The sequence below is a fragment of the Oncorhynchus nerka genome, linkage group LG22 (genome assembly GCF_034236695.1).
Source record: "Oncorhynchus nerka isolate Pitt River linkage group LG22, Oner_Uvic_2.0, whole genome shotgun sequence".
In the NCBI taxonomy this organism is placed as follows: domain Eukaryota; kingdom Metazoa; phylum Chordata; class Actinopteri; order Salmoniformes; family Salmonidae; genus Oncorhynchus; species Oncorhynchus nerka.
The window spans coordinates 7,820,361-7,834,595 of record NC_088417.1 but is presented as its reverse complement, the minus strand read 5'-3'; the positions used below and the strand labels follow the sequence as shown (position 1 = coordinate 7,834,595).

The following is a 14,235-nucleotide window of genomic DNA, read 5'->3' as shown; positions in this document are numbered from 1 at the left end:
TCTCTACTGCATAGAGCCTCTCTACTGTATAGAGCCTCTCTACTGTATAGAGCCTCTCCTGTATATAGCCTCTCTACTGCATAGAGCCTCTCTACTGCATAGAGCCTCTCTACTGCATAGAGCCTCTCTACTGTATAGAGCCTCTCCTGTATATAGCCTCTCTACTGCATAGAGCCTCTCTACTGCATAGAGCCTCTCTACTGCATAGAGCCTCTCTACTGCATAGAGCCTCTCTACTGTATAGAGCCTCTCCTGTATATAGCCTCTCTACTGCATAGAGCCTCTCTACTGCATAGAGCCTCTCTACTGTATAGAGCCTCTCTACTGCATAGAGCCTCTCTACTGCATAGAGCCTCTCTACTGCATAGAGCCTCTCTACTGCATAGAGCCTCTCTACTGCATAGAGCCTCTCTACTGTATAGAGCCTCTCCTGTATATAGCCTCTCTACTGCATAGAGCCTCTCTACTGCATAGAGCCTCTCTACTGCATAGAGCCTCTCTACTGCATAGAGCCTCTCTACTGTATAGAGCCTCTCTACTGTATAGAGCCTCTCTACTGTATAGAGCCTCTCTACTGTATAGAACCTCTCCTGTATATAGCCTCTCTACTGCATAGAGCCTCTCTACTGCATAGAGCCTCTCTACTGTATAGAGCCTCTCTACTGTATAGAGCCTCTCCTGTATATAGCCTCTCTACTGCATAGAGCCTCTCTACTGCATAGAGCCTCTCTACTGCATAGAGCCTCTCTACTGCATAGAGCCTCTCTACTGCATAGAGCCTCTCTACTGCATAGAGCCTCTCTACTGTATAGAGCCTCTCTACTGCATAGAGCCTCTCTACTGCATAGAGCCTCTCTACTGCATAGAGCCTCTCTACTGTATAGAGCCTCTCTACTGCATAGAGCCTCTCTACTGCATAGAGCCTCTCTACTGCATAGAGCCTCTCTACTGTATAGAGCCTCTCTACTGTATAGAGCCTCTCTACTGCATAGAGCCTCTCTACTGTATATAGCCTCTCTACTGCATAGAGCCTCTCTACTGTATAGAGCCTCTCTACTGTATAGAGCCTCACTACTGTTATTGTTTAGAGCCTCACTACTGTTATTGTTTAGAGCCTCACTACTGTTATTGTTTAGAGCCTCACTACTGTCTTTTTACTGTTGTTTTTTATTTTCTTATCTATTGTTCACCTAATACCTATTTTTTACTTAAAAATTGCATTGTTGGTTAGAGCCTGTAAGTCAGCATTTCACTGTAAGGTCTACTACACCTGTTGTATTCAGCATTTCACTGTAAGGTCTACTACACCTGTTGTATTCAGCATTTCACTGTGAGGTCTACTACACCTGTTGTATTCAGCATTTCACTGTAAGGTCTACTACACCTGTTGTATTCAGCATTTCACTGTAAGGTCTACTACACCTGTTGTATTCAGCATTTCACTGTGAGGTCTACTACACCTGTTGTAATTCAGCATTTCACTGTAAGGTCTACTACACCTGTTGTAATTCAGCATTTCACTGTAAGGTCTACTACACCTGTTGTAATTCAGCATTTCACTGTAAGGTCTACTACACCTGTTGTATTCAGCATTTCACTGTAAGGTCTACTACACCTGTTGTATTCAGCATTTCACTGTAAGGTCTACTACACCTGTTGTAATTCAGCATTTCACTGTAAGGTCTACTACACCTGTTGTAATTCAGCATTTCACTGTAAGGTCTACTACACCTGTTGTATTCAGCATTTCACTGTAATGTCTACTACACCTGTTGTATTCAGCATTTCACTGTGAGGTCTACTACACCTGTTGTATTCAGCATTTCACTGTAAGGTCTACTACACCTGTTGTATTCAGCATTTCACTGTAAGGTCTACTACACCTGTTGTATTCAGCATTTCACTGTGAGGTCTACTACACCTGTTGTATTCAGCATTTCACTGTGAGGTCTACTACACCTGTTGTATTCAGCATTTCACTGTGAGGTCTACTACACCTGTTGTATTCAGCATTTCACTGTGAGGTCTACTACACCTGTTGTATTCAGCATTTCACTGTGAGGTCTACTACACCTGTTGTATTCAGCATTTCACTGTAAGGTCTACTACACCTGTTGTATTCAGCATTTCACTGTGAGGTCTACTACACCTGTTGTATTCAGCATTTCACTGTGAGGTCTACTACACCTGTTGTATTCAGCATTTCACTGTAAGGTCTACTACACCTGTTGTATTCAGCATTTCACTGTGAGGTCTACTACACCTGTTGTATTCAGCATTTCACTATGAGGTCTACTACACCTGTTGTATTCAGCATTTCACTGTGAGGTCTACTACACCTGTTGTATTCAGCATTTCACTGTGAGGTCTACTACACCTGTTGAATTCAGCATTTCACTGTAAGGTCTACTACACCTGTTGTATTCAGCATTTCACTGTAAGGTCTACCTACACCTGTTGTATTCAGCATTTCACTGTAAGGTCTACTACACCTGTTGTATTCAGCATTTCACTGTGAGGTCTACTACACCTGTTGTATTCATCATTTCACTGTAAGGTCTACTACACCTGTTGTATTCAGCATTTCACTGTGAGGTCTACTACACCTGTTGAATTCAGCATTTCACTGTAAGGTCTACTACACCTGTTGTATTCAGCATTTCACTGTAAGGTCTACTACACCTGTTGTATTCAGCATTTCACTGTAAGGTCTACTACACCTGTTGTATTCAGCATTTCACTGTAAGGTCTACTACACCTGTTGTATTCAGCATTTCACTGTAAGGTCTACTACACCTGTTGTATTCAGCATTTCACTGTGAGGTCTACCTACACCTGTTGTATTCAGCATTTCACTGTGAGGTCTACTACACCTGTTGTATTTGGAGCACGTGACATAACTTTGATTTGATTCAGTGTCTTACACTATCAGAGTATAGCAGGGACTTTGAATGACCTGATACTTATCATTATGAATCTTGTAGCGAAATGCTTGTGCTTCTAGTTCCGACAATGCAGTAATAACCAACAAGTAATCTAACTAACAATTCCAAAACTACTGTCTTATACACAGTGTAAGGGGATAAGGAATATGTACATAAGGATATATGAATGAGTGATGGTACAGAGCAGCATACAGTAGATGGTATCGCGTACAGTATATACATATGAGATGAGTATGTAGACAAAGTAAACAAAGTGGCATAGTTAAAGTGGCTAGTGACATAAGGATGCAGTCGATGATCTAGAGTACAGTATATACATATGCATATGAGATGAATAATGTAGGGTAAGTAACATTATATAAGGTAGCATTGTTTAAAGTGGCTAGTGATATATTTACATCATTTCCCATCAATTCCCATTATTAAAGTGGCTGGAGTTGGGTCAGTGTCAATGACAGTGTGTTGGCAGCAGCCCCTCAATGTTAGTGGTGGCTGTTTAACAGTCTGATGGCCTTGAGATAGAAGCTGTTTTTCAGTCTCTCGGTCCCAGCTTTGATGCACCTGTACTGACCTCGCCTTCTGGATGATAGCGGGGTGAACAGGCAGTGGTTCGGGTGGTTGATGTCCTTGATGATCTTTATGGCCTTCCTGTAACATCGGGTGGTGTAGGTGTCCTGGAGGGCAGGTAGTTTGCCCCCGGTGATGCGTTGTGCAGACCTCATTACCCTCTGGAGAGCCTTACGGTTGAGGGCGGAGCAGTTGCCATACCAGGCGGTGATACAGCCCGCCAGGATGCTCTCGATTGTGCATCTGTAGAAGTTTGTGAGTGCTTTTGGTGACAAGCCGAATTTCTTCAGCCTCCTGAGGTTGAAGAGGCGCTGCTGCGCCTTCTTCACGACGCTGTCAGTGTGAGTGGACCAATTCAGTTTGTCTGTGATGTGTATGCCGAGGAACTTAAAACTTGCTACCCTCTCCACTACTGATCCATCGATGTGGATAGGGGTGTTCCCTCTGCTGTTTCTGAAGTCCACAATCATCTCCTTAGTTTTGTTGACGTTGAGTGTGAGGTTATTTTCCTGACACCACACTCCGAGGGCCCTCACCTCCTCCCTGTAGGCCGTCTCGTCGTTGTTGGTAATCAAGCCTACCACTGTTGTGTCGTCCGCAAACTTGATGATTGAGTTGGAGCGTGCATGGCCACGCAGTCGTGGGTGAACAGGGAGTACAGGAGAGGGCTCAGAACGCACCCTTGTGGGGCCCCCGTGTTGAGGATCAGCGGGGAGGAGATGTTGTTGCCTACCCTCACCACCTGGGGGCGGCCCGTCAGGAAGTCCAGTACCCAGTTGCACAGGGCGGGGTCGAGACCCAGGGTCTCGAGCTTGATGACGAGCTTGGAGGGTACTATGGTGTTGAATGCCGAGCTGTAGTCGATGAACAGCATTCTCACATAGGTATTCCTCTTGTCCAGGTGGGTTAGGGCAGTGTGGTTGAGATTGCATCGTCTGTGGACCTATTTGGGCGGTAAGCAAATTGGAGTGGGTCTAGGGTGTCAGGTAGGGTGGAGGTGATATGGTCCTTGACTAGTCTCTCAAAGCACTTCATGATGACGGAAGTGAGTGCTACGGGCGGTAGTCGTTTAGCTCAGTTACCTTAGCTTTCTTGGGAACAGGAACAATGGTGGCCCTCTTGAAGCATGTGGGAACAGCAGACTGGTATAGGGATTGATTGAATATGTCCGTAAACACACCGGCCAGCTGGTCTGCGCATGCTCTGAGGCGCGGCTGGGGATGCCGTCTGGGCCTGCAGCCTTGCGAGGGTTAACACGTTTAAATGTCTTACTCACCTCGGCTGCAGTGAAGGAGAGACCGCATGTTTTCGTTGCAGGCCGTGTCAGTGGCACTGTATTGTCCTCAAAGCGGGCAAAAAGTTATTTAGTCTGCCTGGGAGCAAGACATCCTGGTCCGTGACTGGGCTGGGTTTCTTCTTGTAGTCCGTGATTGACTGTAGACCCTGCCACATGCCTCTTGTGTCTGAGCCATTGAATTGAGATTCCACTTTGTCTCTGTACTGACGCTTAGCTTGTTTAATAGCCTTGCGGAGGGAATAGCTGCATTGTTTATATTCGGACATATTACTAGACACCTTGCCCTGATTAAAAGCAGTGGTTCGCGCTTTCAGTTTCACGCGAATGCTGCCATCAATCCACGGTTTCTGGTTTGGGAATGTTTTTATCGTTGCTATGGGAACGACATCTTCGACGCACGTTCTAATGAACTCGCACACCGAATCAGCGTATTCGTCAATATTTCCATCTGACGCAATACGAAACATGTCCCAGTCCACGTGATGGAAGCAGTCTTGGAGTGTGGAGTCAGCTTGGTCTGACCAGCGTTGGACAGACCTCAGCGTGGGAGTCTCTTGTTTTAGTTTCTGCCTGTAGGCAGGGATCAGCAAAATGGAGTCGTGGTCAGCTTTTCCGAAAGGGGGCGGGGCAGGGCCTTATATGCGTCGCGGAAGTTAGAGTAACAATGATCCAAGGTTTTACCACCCCTGGTTGCGCAATCGATATGCTGGTAAAATTTAGGGAGTCTTGTTTTCAGATTAGCTTTGTTAAAATCCCCAGCTACAATGAATGCAGCCTCCGGATAAATGGTTTCCAGTTTGCAAAGAGTTAAATAAAGTTCGTTCAGAGCCATCGATGTGTCTGCTTGGGGGATATATACGGCTGTGATTATAATCGAGGAGAATTCTCTTGGAAGATAATGCGGTCTACATTTGATTGTGAGGAATTCTAAATCAGGTGAACAGAAGGATTTGAGTTCCTGTATGTTTCCTTCATCACACCATGTCTCGTTAGTCATGAGGCATACGCCCCCGCCCCTCTTCTTACCAGAAAGATGTTTGTTTCTGTCGGCGCGATGCGTGGAGAAACCCGTTGGCTGCACCGCATCGGATAGCGTCTTCCCAGTAAGCCATGTTTCTGTGAAGCAGAGAACGTTGCAGTCTCTGATGTCCCTCTGGAATGCTACCCTTGCTCGGATTTCGTCAACCTTGTTGTCAAGAGACTGGACATTGGCAAGAAGAATGCTGGGGAGTGGTGCGCGATGTGCCCTTTTTCGGAGTCTGACCAGAACACCGCCTCGTTTCCCTCTTTTTCGGAGTCGTTTCCTTGGGTCGCTGCATGCGATCCATTCCGTTGTCCTGTTTGTAAGGCAGAACACCGGATCCGCGTCGCGGAAAACATATTCTTGGTCGTACTGATGGTGAGTTGGCGCTGATCTTATATTCAGTAGTTCTTCTCGACTGTATGTAATGAAACCTAAGATGACCTGGGGTACTAATGTAAGAAATAACACGTAAAAAAACAAAAAACTGCATAGTTTCCTAGGAACGCGAAGCGAGGCGGCCATCTCAGTCGGCGCCGGAAGGTATTTCACCATAAAGCAGACCTCTCCATGTTCTCACCATAAAGCAGACCTCTCCATGTTCTCTCCATAAAACAGAGACCTCTCCGTGTTCTCTCCATAAAGCAGACCTCTCCATGTTCTCTCCATAAAGCAGACCTCTCCATGTTCTCACCACCAAGCAGACCTCTCCATGTTCTCTCCATAAAGCAGACCTCTCCATGTTCTCTCCACCAAGCAGACCTCTCCATGTTCTCTCCATAAAGCAGACCTCTCCATGTTCTCTCCATAAAGCAGACCTCTCCATGTTCTCTCCATAAAGCAGACCTCTCCATGTTCTCTCCACCAAGCAGACCTCTCCATGTTCTCTCCATAAATCAGACCTTTCCATGTTCTCTCCATAAAGCAGACCTCTCCATGTTCTCACCATAAAGCAGACCTCTCCATGTTCTCTCCATAAAGCAGACCTCTCCATGTTCTCACCACCAAGCAGACCTCTCCATGTTCTCTCCATAAAGCAGACCTCTCCATGTTCTCACCACAAAGCAGACCTCTCCATGTTCTCACCACAAAGCAGACCTCTCCATGTTCTCACCACAAAGCAGACCTCTCCATGTTCTCTCCATAAAGCAGACCTCTCCATGTTCTCACCACCAAGCAGACCTCTCCATGTTCTCTCCATAAAGCAGACCTCTCCATGTTCTCTCCATAAAGCAGACCTCTCCATAAAGCAGACCTCTCCATAAAGCAGACCTCTCCATAAAGCAGACCTCTCCATAAAGCAGACCTCTCCATAAAGCAGACCTCTCCATAAAGCAGACCTCTCCATAAAGCAGACCTCTCCATAAAGCAGACCTCTCCATGTTCTCATCAATAGAGAAGTTAAGGATGAAGACGTGTGGTGTGCGTCCCAAATGGCACCCTATTCCCTATATAGGGCATTCTATTCCCTATGGGTCCCGGTCAAAAGTAGTGCGCTATATAGGGAATAGGGTTCCATAGAGCTCTGGTCAAAAGTAGTGCGCTATATAGGGAATAGGGTTCCATAGAGCTCTGGTCAAAATTAGTGCGCTATATAGGGAATAGGGTTCCATTTGGGATGCCGACATTGGTTGGAGGCAGGGGGAAATGTCTGGAGGGTAGCCCTAGAGGCAGGGCTGAAGACCCGGGACAGTCAACGCACGGCAGGATCGCATTTCCTGGACACTTCCTGGAACGTAACCCAAGTCCCGACCCGAACACCGCCAGCAAAGGTTTTTGAGAATGAACCTCTGTCATAATTAATGGACGGAGCAAAATATGAGACCTGGTGTCTTTCTCTATCACCATCACAAGCAGGGCAGTTATTAGTAGCTAAGTACTCTATGGAATAGTGTGACTGCAGTGAAACATGGCACCTAGCTATATGTTACAGGAGAATATGGAGTTGAGGACACAGAGTTTAGGACACAGAGTTTAGGACACCCAGAGTTTAAAACACCAGAGTTTAGAACACCAGAGTTTCGAACACCAGAGTTTAGAGAGTTTAAAAACACCAGAGTTTAGAACGCCAGAGTTTAGAACGCCAGAGTTTAAAACGCCAGAGTTTAGAACGCCAGAGTTTAAAACAGAGTTTAGAACACCAGAGTTTAGAACACCAGAGTTTAGAACACCAGAGTTTAAAACGCCAGAGTTTAAAACACCAGAGTTTAAAACACCAGAGTTTAAAACGCCAGAGTTTAAAACAGAGTTTAGAACACCAGAGTTTAAAACAGAGTTTAGAACACCAGAGTTTAGAACACCAGAGTTTAGAACCTGGAGGAAGGGAGGGCCATATGCACATCCTAAATTTGAGACTACCGGTGCTGGGCTAAAAACAAATATTGATTAGGTAGAAATGTAGTATATGTAACGTACAGTATGTTTAGATGCAGGGAGACATCACTGGGAATCAGCTATATTCTGTGTGAGGACCGCTCATTCCTTTATCCCAGTTTAGAATATGGTCAATATGTAAGGAGTCAGTGACTCCGTGGTGCTGTGTTGGAGACTTCTGGATTCCGCTTGGTTTGGGATTCATTTTCCCCAACTTCTCTCTGAATACAGTTTAGCAAGATGGCAGGAGGATTTGCTTCAATCCTCAGAAATGTCATCAGAAATCAGGTCAAGGATTTATACTCGCTGGTCCTCAACACTATGACTCGACTCTTCCCTCGAAAGTGTTGACTTGGACTTGAGGACATCTCTGCTCATCTCATAAGTAAGGAAGTAGCCTTGTGGACATATCTGCTTTCTGTAGGGTGAGGCAGCTTAATGTACAAATACACCCCCTGGACAGGACTGTAGTCTCATCGTATGGAGTTAAACGCCATTCTATCTCCTGTTTCTGTAGTGTCAGGCAGCTTAATGTACAAATACACCCCCTGGACAGGACTGTAGTCTCACCGTAAGGCCTTACCCCCCCCTAAATCTATCTCCTTAATGCTGAGTGCCAAGTAGACACACATTGGGTCACATTTTTACAGTCTTTGATATGACTCAGCCGGGGATAGAAACTCCAATCCTCCCAATCTTAGGGCTGACACTAACCACAAGGCCACTGAGTTGATGGAATAGGCCACAGCCATTTCACAGTACTTGGCAAAAAAAAATTAGGATTCACTATCTATAGTGTTGTATTATTATAATCAGACAAGCAGTGACATGAGAAGCAGTGAAATGAGAAGCAGTGAAAGGCCTTTTTATGCCACAGTCCACCTGGCATAGAAACACTACCAAACTTCACCACTGGGAGGCAGACATCTGCATTTTTTTGTGAGATTGTCATTTCAATGATTACATTGTGTGATACAGCCTATAGTACAGATATGTAGAACGGTGTCAAAGAATACTGAAGTACTCATTGTGAGAATCTTAGTTAGACTGAAGTACTCACGGTGAGAATCTTAGTTGGACTGAAGTACTCACAGTGAGAATCTTAATTGGACTGAAGTACTCACTGTGAGAATCTTAGTTGGACTGAAGTACTCACTGTGAGAATCTTAGTTGGACTGAAGTACTCACTGTGAGAATCTTAGTTAGACTGCAGTACTCACTGTGAGAATCTTAGTTAGACTGCAGTACTCACTGTGAGAATCTTAGTTAGACTGAAGTACTCACTGTGAGAATCTTAGTTAGACTGCAGTACTCACTGTGAGAATCTTAGTTAGACTGCAGTACTCACTGTGAGAATCTTAGTTAGACTGCAGTACTCACTGTGAGAATCTTAGTTAGACTGAAGTACTCACGGTGAGAATCTTAGTTGGACTGAAGTACTCACTGTGAGAATCTTAGTTGGACTGAAGTACTCACTGTGAGAATCTTAGTTGGACTGAAGTACTCACTGTGAGAATCTTAGTTGGACTGAAGTACTCACTGTGAGAATCTTAGTTAGACTGCAGTACTCACTGTGAGAATCTTAGTTAGACTGCAGTACTCACTGTGAGAATCTTAGTTAGACTGAAGTACTCACTGTGAGAATCTTAGTTAGACTGAAGTACTCACTGTGAGAATCTTAGTTAGACTGAAGTACTCACGGTGAGAATCTTAGTTAGACTGAAGTACTCACTGTGAGAATCTTAGTTAGACTGAAGTACTCACGGTGAGAATCTTAGTTGGACTGAAGTACTCACTGTGAGAATCTTAGTTGGACTGAAGTACTCACTGTGAGAATCTTAGTTGGACGGAAGTACTCACTGTGAGAATCTTAGTTGGACTGAAGTACTCACGGTGAGAATCTTAGTTGGACTGAAGTACTCACGGTGAGAATCTTAGTTAGACTGAAGTACTCACTGTGAGAATCTTAGTTAGACTGAAGTACTCACTGTGAGAATCTTAGTTGGACTGAAGTACTCACTGTGAGAATCTTAAATGGACTGAAGTACTCACTGTGAGAATCTTAGTTAGACTGAAGTACTCAATGTGAGAATCTTAGTTGGACTGAAGTACTCACTGTGAGAATCTTAAATGGACTGAAGTACTCACTGTGAGAATCTTAATTGGACTGAAGTACTCACTGTGAGAATCTTAGTTGGACTGAAGTACTCACTGTGAGAATCTTAAATGGACTGAAGTACTCACTGTGAGAATCTTAGTTAGACTGAAGTACTCACTGTGAGAATCTTAGTTAGACTGAAGTACTCACTGTGAGAATCTTAGTTAGACTGAAGTACTCACTGTGAGAATCTTAGTTAGACTGAAGTACTCACGGTGAGAATCTTAATTGGACTGAAGTACTCACGGTGAGAATCTTAATTGGACTGAAGTACTCACTGTGAGAATCTTAGTTAGACTGAAGTACTCACTGTGAGAATCTTAGTTAGACTGAAGTACTCACTGTGAGAATCTTAGTTAGACTGAAGTACTCACTGTGAGAATCTTAGTTAGACTGAAGTACTCACTGTGAGAATCTTAGTTAGACTGAAGTACTCACTGTGAGAATCTTAGTTTCAGATCAGCAGCACTGTACTGTCCTTGGAACGGATGACTGAGAAAGGAGGGAATAACACAGGTTATTTATCCAAGTCAAACATCTAGATATTTTACATTTAGAAGACACTAAAGATGACCAATCCAACACCAAGCTACCACCCTCAGAGCCTCTACCGCCCTCAGAGCCTCTACCGCCCTCAGAGCCTCTACCGCCCTCAGAGCCTCTACCGCCCTCAGAATGTGTTTCTTACCCTGGGGTGATCTCGGCCATGGCTGGGTGCTTGTTGATGAACCACACTCTGTAGTTGCGTGTGATCCTCCAGGCTGAGATGAAGGGAGTGCCCCAGTCCGCTAGCAACTTCTCATTATCTGGACACACAGAGAGACAGAGACCGAGAGACAGAGACCGAGAGACAGAGTTAGACAGAAAGAGACCGAGAGACAGAAAGAGACAGAGAAACAGAGTTAGACAGAAAGAGACCGAGAGACAGAAAGAGACAGAGAAACAGAGTTAGACAGAAAGAGACCGAGAGACAGAAAGATACAGAGAAACAGAGTTAGGCAGAAAGAGACCGAGAGACAGAGACAGAGACCAAGAGACAGAAAGAGACCGAGAGACAGAAAGAGAGACAGACAGAAAGAGAGAGAGAGAAAGAGACAGACAGAGACCAAGAGACAGAAAGAGACAGAGAGACAGACAGAGAGAGAGAGAAAGAGACAGACAGAGACCAAGAGACAGAAAGAGACAGAGAGACAGAAAGAGAGACAGAGAGAGACAGAGTAGGAGAGAGATACAGAGAGAGAGACAGAGACAGACATACAGACAGAGAGACAGAGAGAGACAGAGTAGGAGAGAGATACAGAGAGAGACAGAAAGAGACGGAGTAGGAGAGAGAGAGAGAGGGAGAGAAAGAGAGAGACAGGAAACATTTAGCCTATTGTTGTGAAATCCTCTGAAAACAAATGATTTTCTCCATGCTAATCAGACATGAATCTATAGACTTGATTGAGGGAAAGATTAGTAATCAAGTTGCTGATGATGGTTGAAAATGGATGTAAATGATGGCTGAATAGAAGATGCCTACTGATGGACCTGCAAAAATCAATACCTTCTAGTAATATCCTTCCTGTTTATATCCTTCCTGTTTGGCCCTGCCCGGGGGTGTCCTCGGATGGGGCCACAGTGTCTCCTGACCCCTCCTGTCTCAGCCTCCAGTATTTATGCTGCAGTAGTTTATGTGTCGGGGGGCTAGGGTCAGTTTGTTATATCTGGAGTACTTCTCCTGTCCTATTCGGTGTCCTGTGTGAATTTAAGTGTGCTCTCTCTAATTCTCTCTTTCCTTCTCTCTCTCGGAGGACCTGAGCCCTAGGACCATGCCTCAGGACTACCTGACATGATGACTCCTTGCTGTCCCCAGTCCACCTGGCCGTGCTGCTGCTTCAGTTTCAACTGTTCTGCCTAATTATTATTGGACCATGCTGATCATTTATGAACATTTGAACATCCATGTTCTGTTATAATCTCCACCCGGCACAGCGAGAAGAGGACTTGCCACACCCCATAGCCTGGTTCCTCTCTAGGTTTCTTCCTAGGTTTGGGCCTTTCTAGGGAGTTTTTCCTAACCACCATGCTTCTACACCTGCATTGCTTGCTGTTTGGGGTTTTAGGCTGGGTTTCTGTACAGGCTATATAAATACATTTGATTTGATTAGTAAGGTAGAGTGTATCATCAATACCTTCTGGTACGGTAGAGTGTATCATCAATACCTTCTGGTAAGGTAGAGTGTATCATCAATACCTTCTGGTAAGGTAGAGTGTATCATCAATACCTTCTGGTAAGGTAGAGTGTATCATCAATACCTTCTGGTAAGGTAGAGTGTATCATCAATACCTTCTAGTAAGGTAGAGTGTATCATCAATACCTTCTAGTAAGGTAGAGTGTATCATCAATACCTTCTAGTAAGGTAGAGTGTATCATCAGTACCTTCTAGTAAGGTAGAGGATAGGAGGGAGTGTATGTAGAGTCCAAACTGGGCCCTGATCCACTCGTCCCCTCCCTCCCAGCCGGTCCCATCCAGAAATACGTCCTCACGGTTCTCTGTCACGTGTTTGACCAGGTAGTCAGCAAAACGCAGGTCAGCCGTGGTCAGGCCTAGCAGCTTCCTCAACTCAGGGTCCCCGATCTGGAGCTTAGCTTCCTCCACCTAGTGGGATGGACGGAGACACGCACACACACACACACACACACACACACACACACACGATACAGGTCAAATCAGATTTCACATGGGAGAGTTAAACACATCCAGGATATAACATCTGTAACACTGGTCAAAAGTAGTGCACTGTGTAGGGAATAGGGTGGTTATAGTCCCTGGTCTAAAGTAGTGCACTGTGTAGGGAATAGGGTGGTTATAGTCCCTGGTCTAAAGTAGTGCACTGTGTAGGGAATAGGGTGGTTATAGTCCCTGGTCTAAAGTAGTGCACTGTGTAGGGAATAGGGTGGTTATAGTCCCTGGTCTAAAGTAGTGCACTGTGTAGGGAATAGGGTGGTTATAGTCCCTGGTCTAAAGTAGTGCACTGTGTAGGGAATAGGGTGGTTATAGTCCCTGGTCTAAAGTAGTGCACTGTGTAGGGAATAGGTGGTTATAGTCCCTGGTCTAAAGTAGTGCACTGTGTAGGGAATAGGGTGGTTATAGTCCCTGGTCTAAAGTAGTGCACTGTGTAGGGAATAGGGTGGTTATAGTCCCTGGTCTAAAGTAGTGCACTGTGTAGGGAATAGGGTGGTTATAGTCCCTGGTCAAAAGTAGTGCACTGTGTAGGGAATAGGGTGGTTATAGTCCCTGGTCTAAAGTAGTGCACTGTGTAGGGAATAGGGTGCCTTTGGGCTCTGGTCTAAAGTAGTGCACTGTGTAGGGAATAGGGTTCCATTTGGGACACACCCTTAGAATAATGCGCATTTCGGGCCAACAGGACCCAGGAGAAAGAAGAGATGGAGAGAGATGGAATTGAAGAATCCATAGACTCTAACCAAAATTGGAAAACACTAAACAAACAACATGAAGAATTATCCATCCAAAATGGAGATGTATGGGTAAACCACTTCAATCTTTTTGGCTCTATAACAAAGAACAAATAGCAAAAACATATACATGATCAAATACACAGAGAGTCAGGACACCCGTTTAATGTTCCATCTGAAAGACGACACTCTACACGGGGCAGTGTCCCCAATCACTGCCCTGGGGCATTGGGGTATATATTATTTTAGACCAGAGGAAAGAGTGCCTCCTACTGGCCCTTCAACACCACTTCCAGCAACATCTGGTCTCCCATCCAGGGACCGACCAGGACCAACCCTGCTTAGCTTTAGAGCCAAGCCAGCAGCATCTGGTCTCCCATCCAGGGACCGACCAGGAACAACCCTGCTTAGCTT

General features: G+C 45.1%; 1 protein-coding gene across 2 annotated transcripts in view; it reads right to left on the bottom strand.

Annotated features, from left to right (window-relative positions):
• Positions 1-14,235, bottom strand: part of LOC135563732 (late secretory pathway protein AVL9 homolog) — a 52,791-nt gene that overhangs the window by 7,872 nt on the left and 30,684 nt on the right. For both annotated transcript variants that reach the window (XM_065006882.1, XM_065006883.1), the window contains 3 exons: positions 12,784-13,003; positions 11,050-11,167; positions 10,800-10,853 (listed from right to left, as the gene is read on the bottom strand). In XM_065006882.1, the coding sequence (XP_064862954.1) occupies positions 10,800-10,853; positions 11,050-11,167; positions 12,784-13,003 (392 nt within the window). The remainder of the gene's footprint in view (positions 1-10,799; positions 10,854-11,049; positions 11,168-12,783; positions 13,004-14,235) is intronic.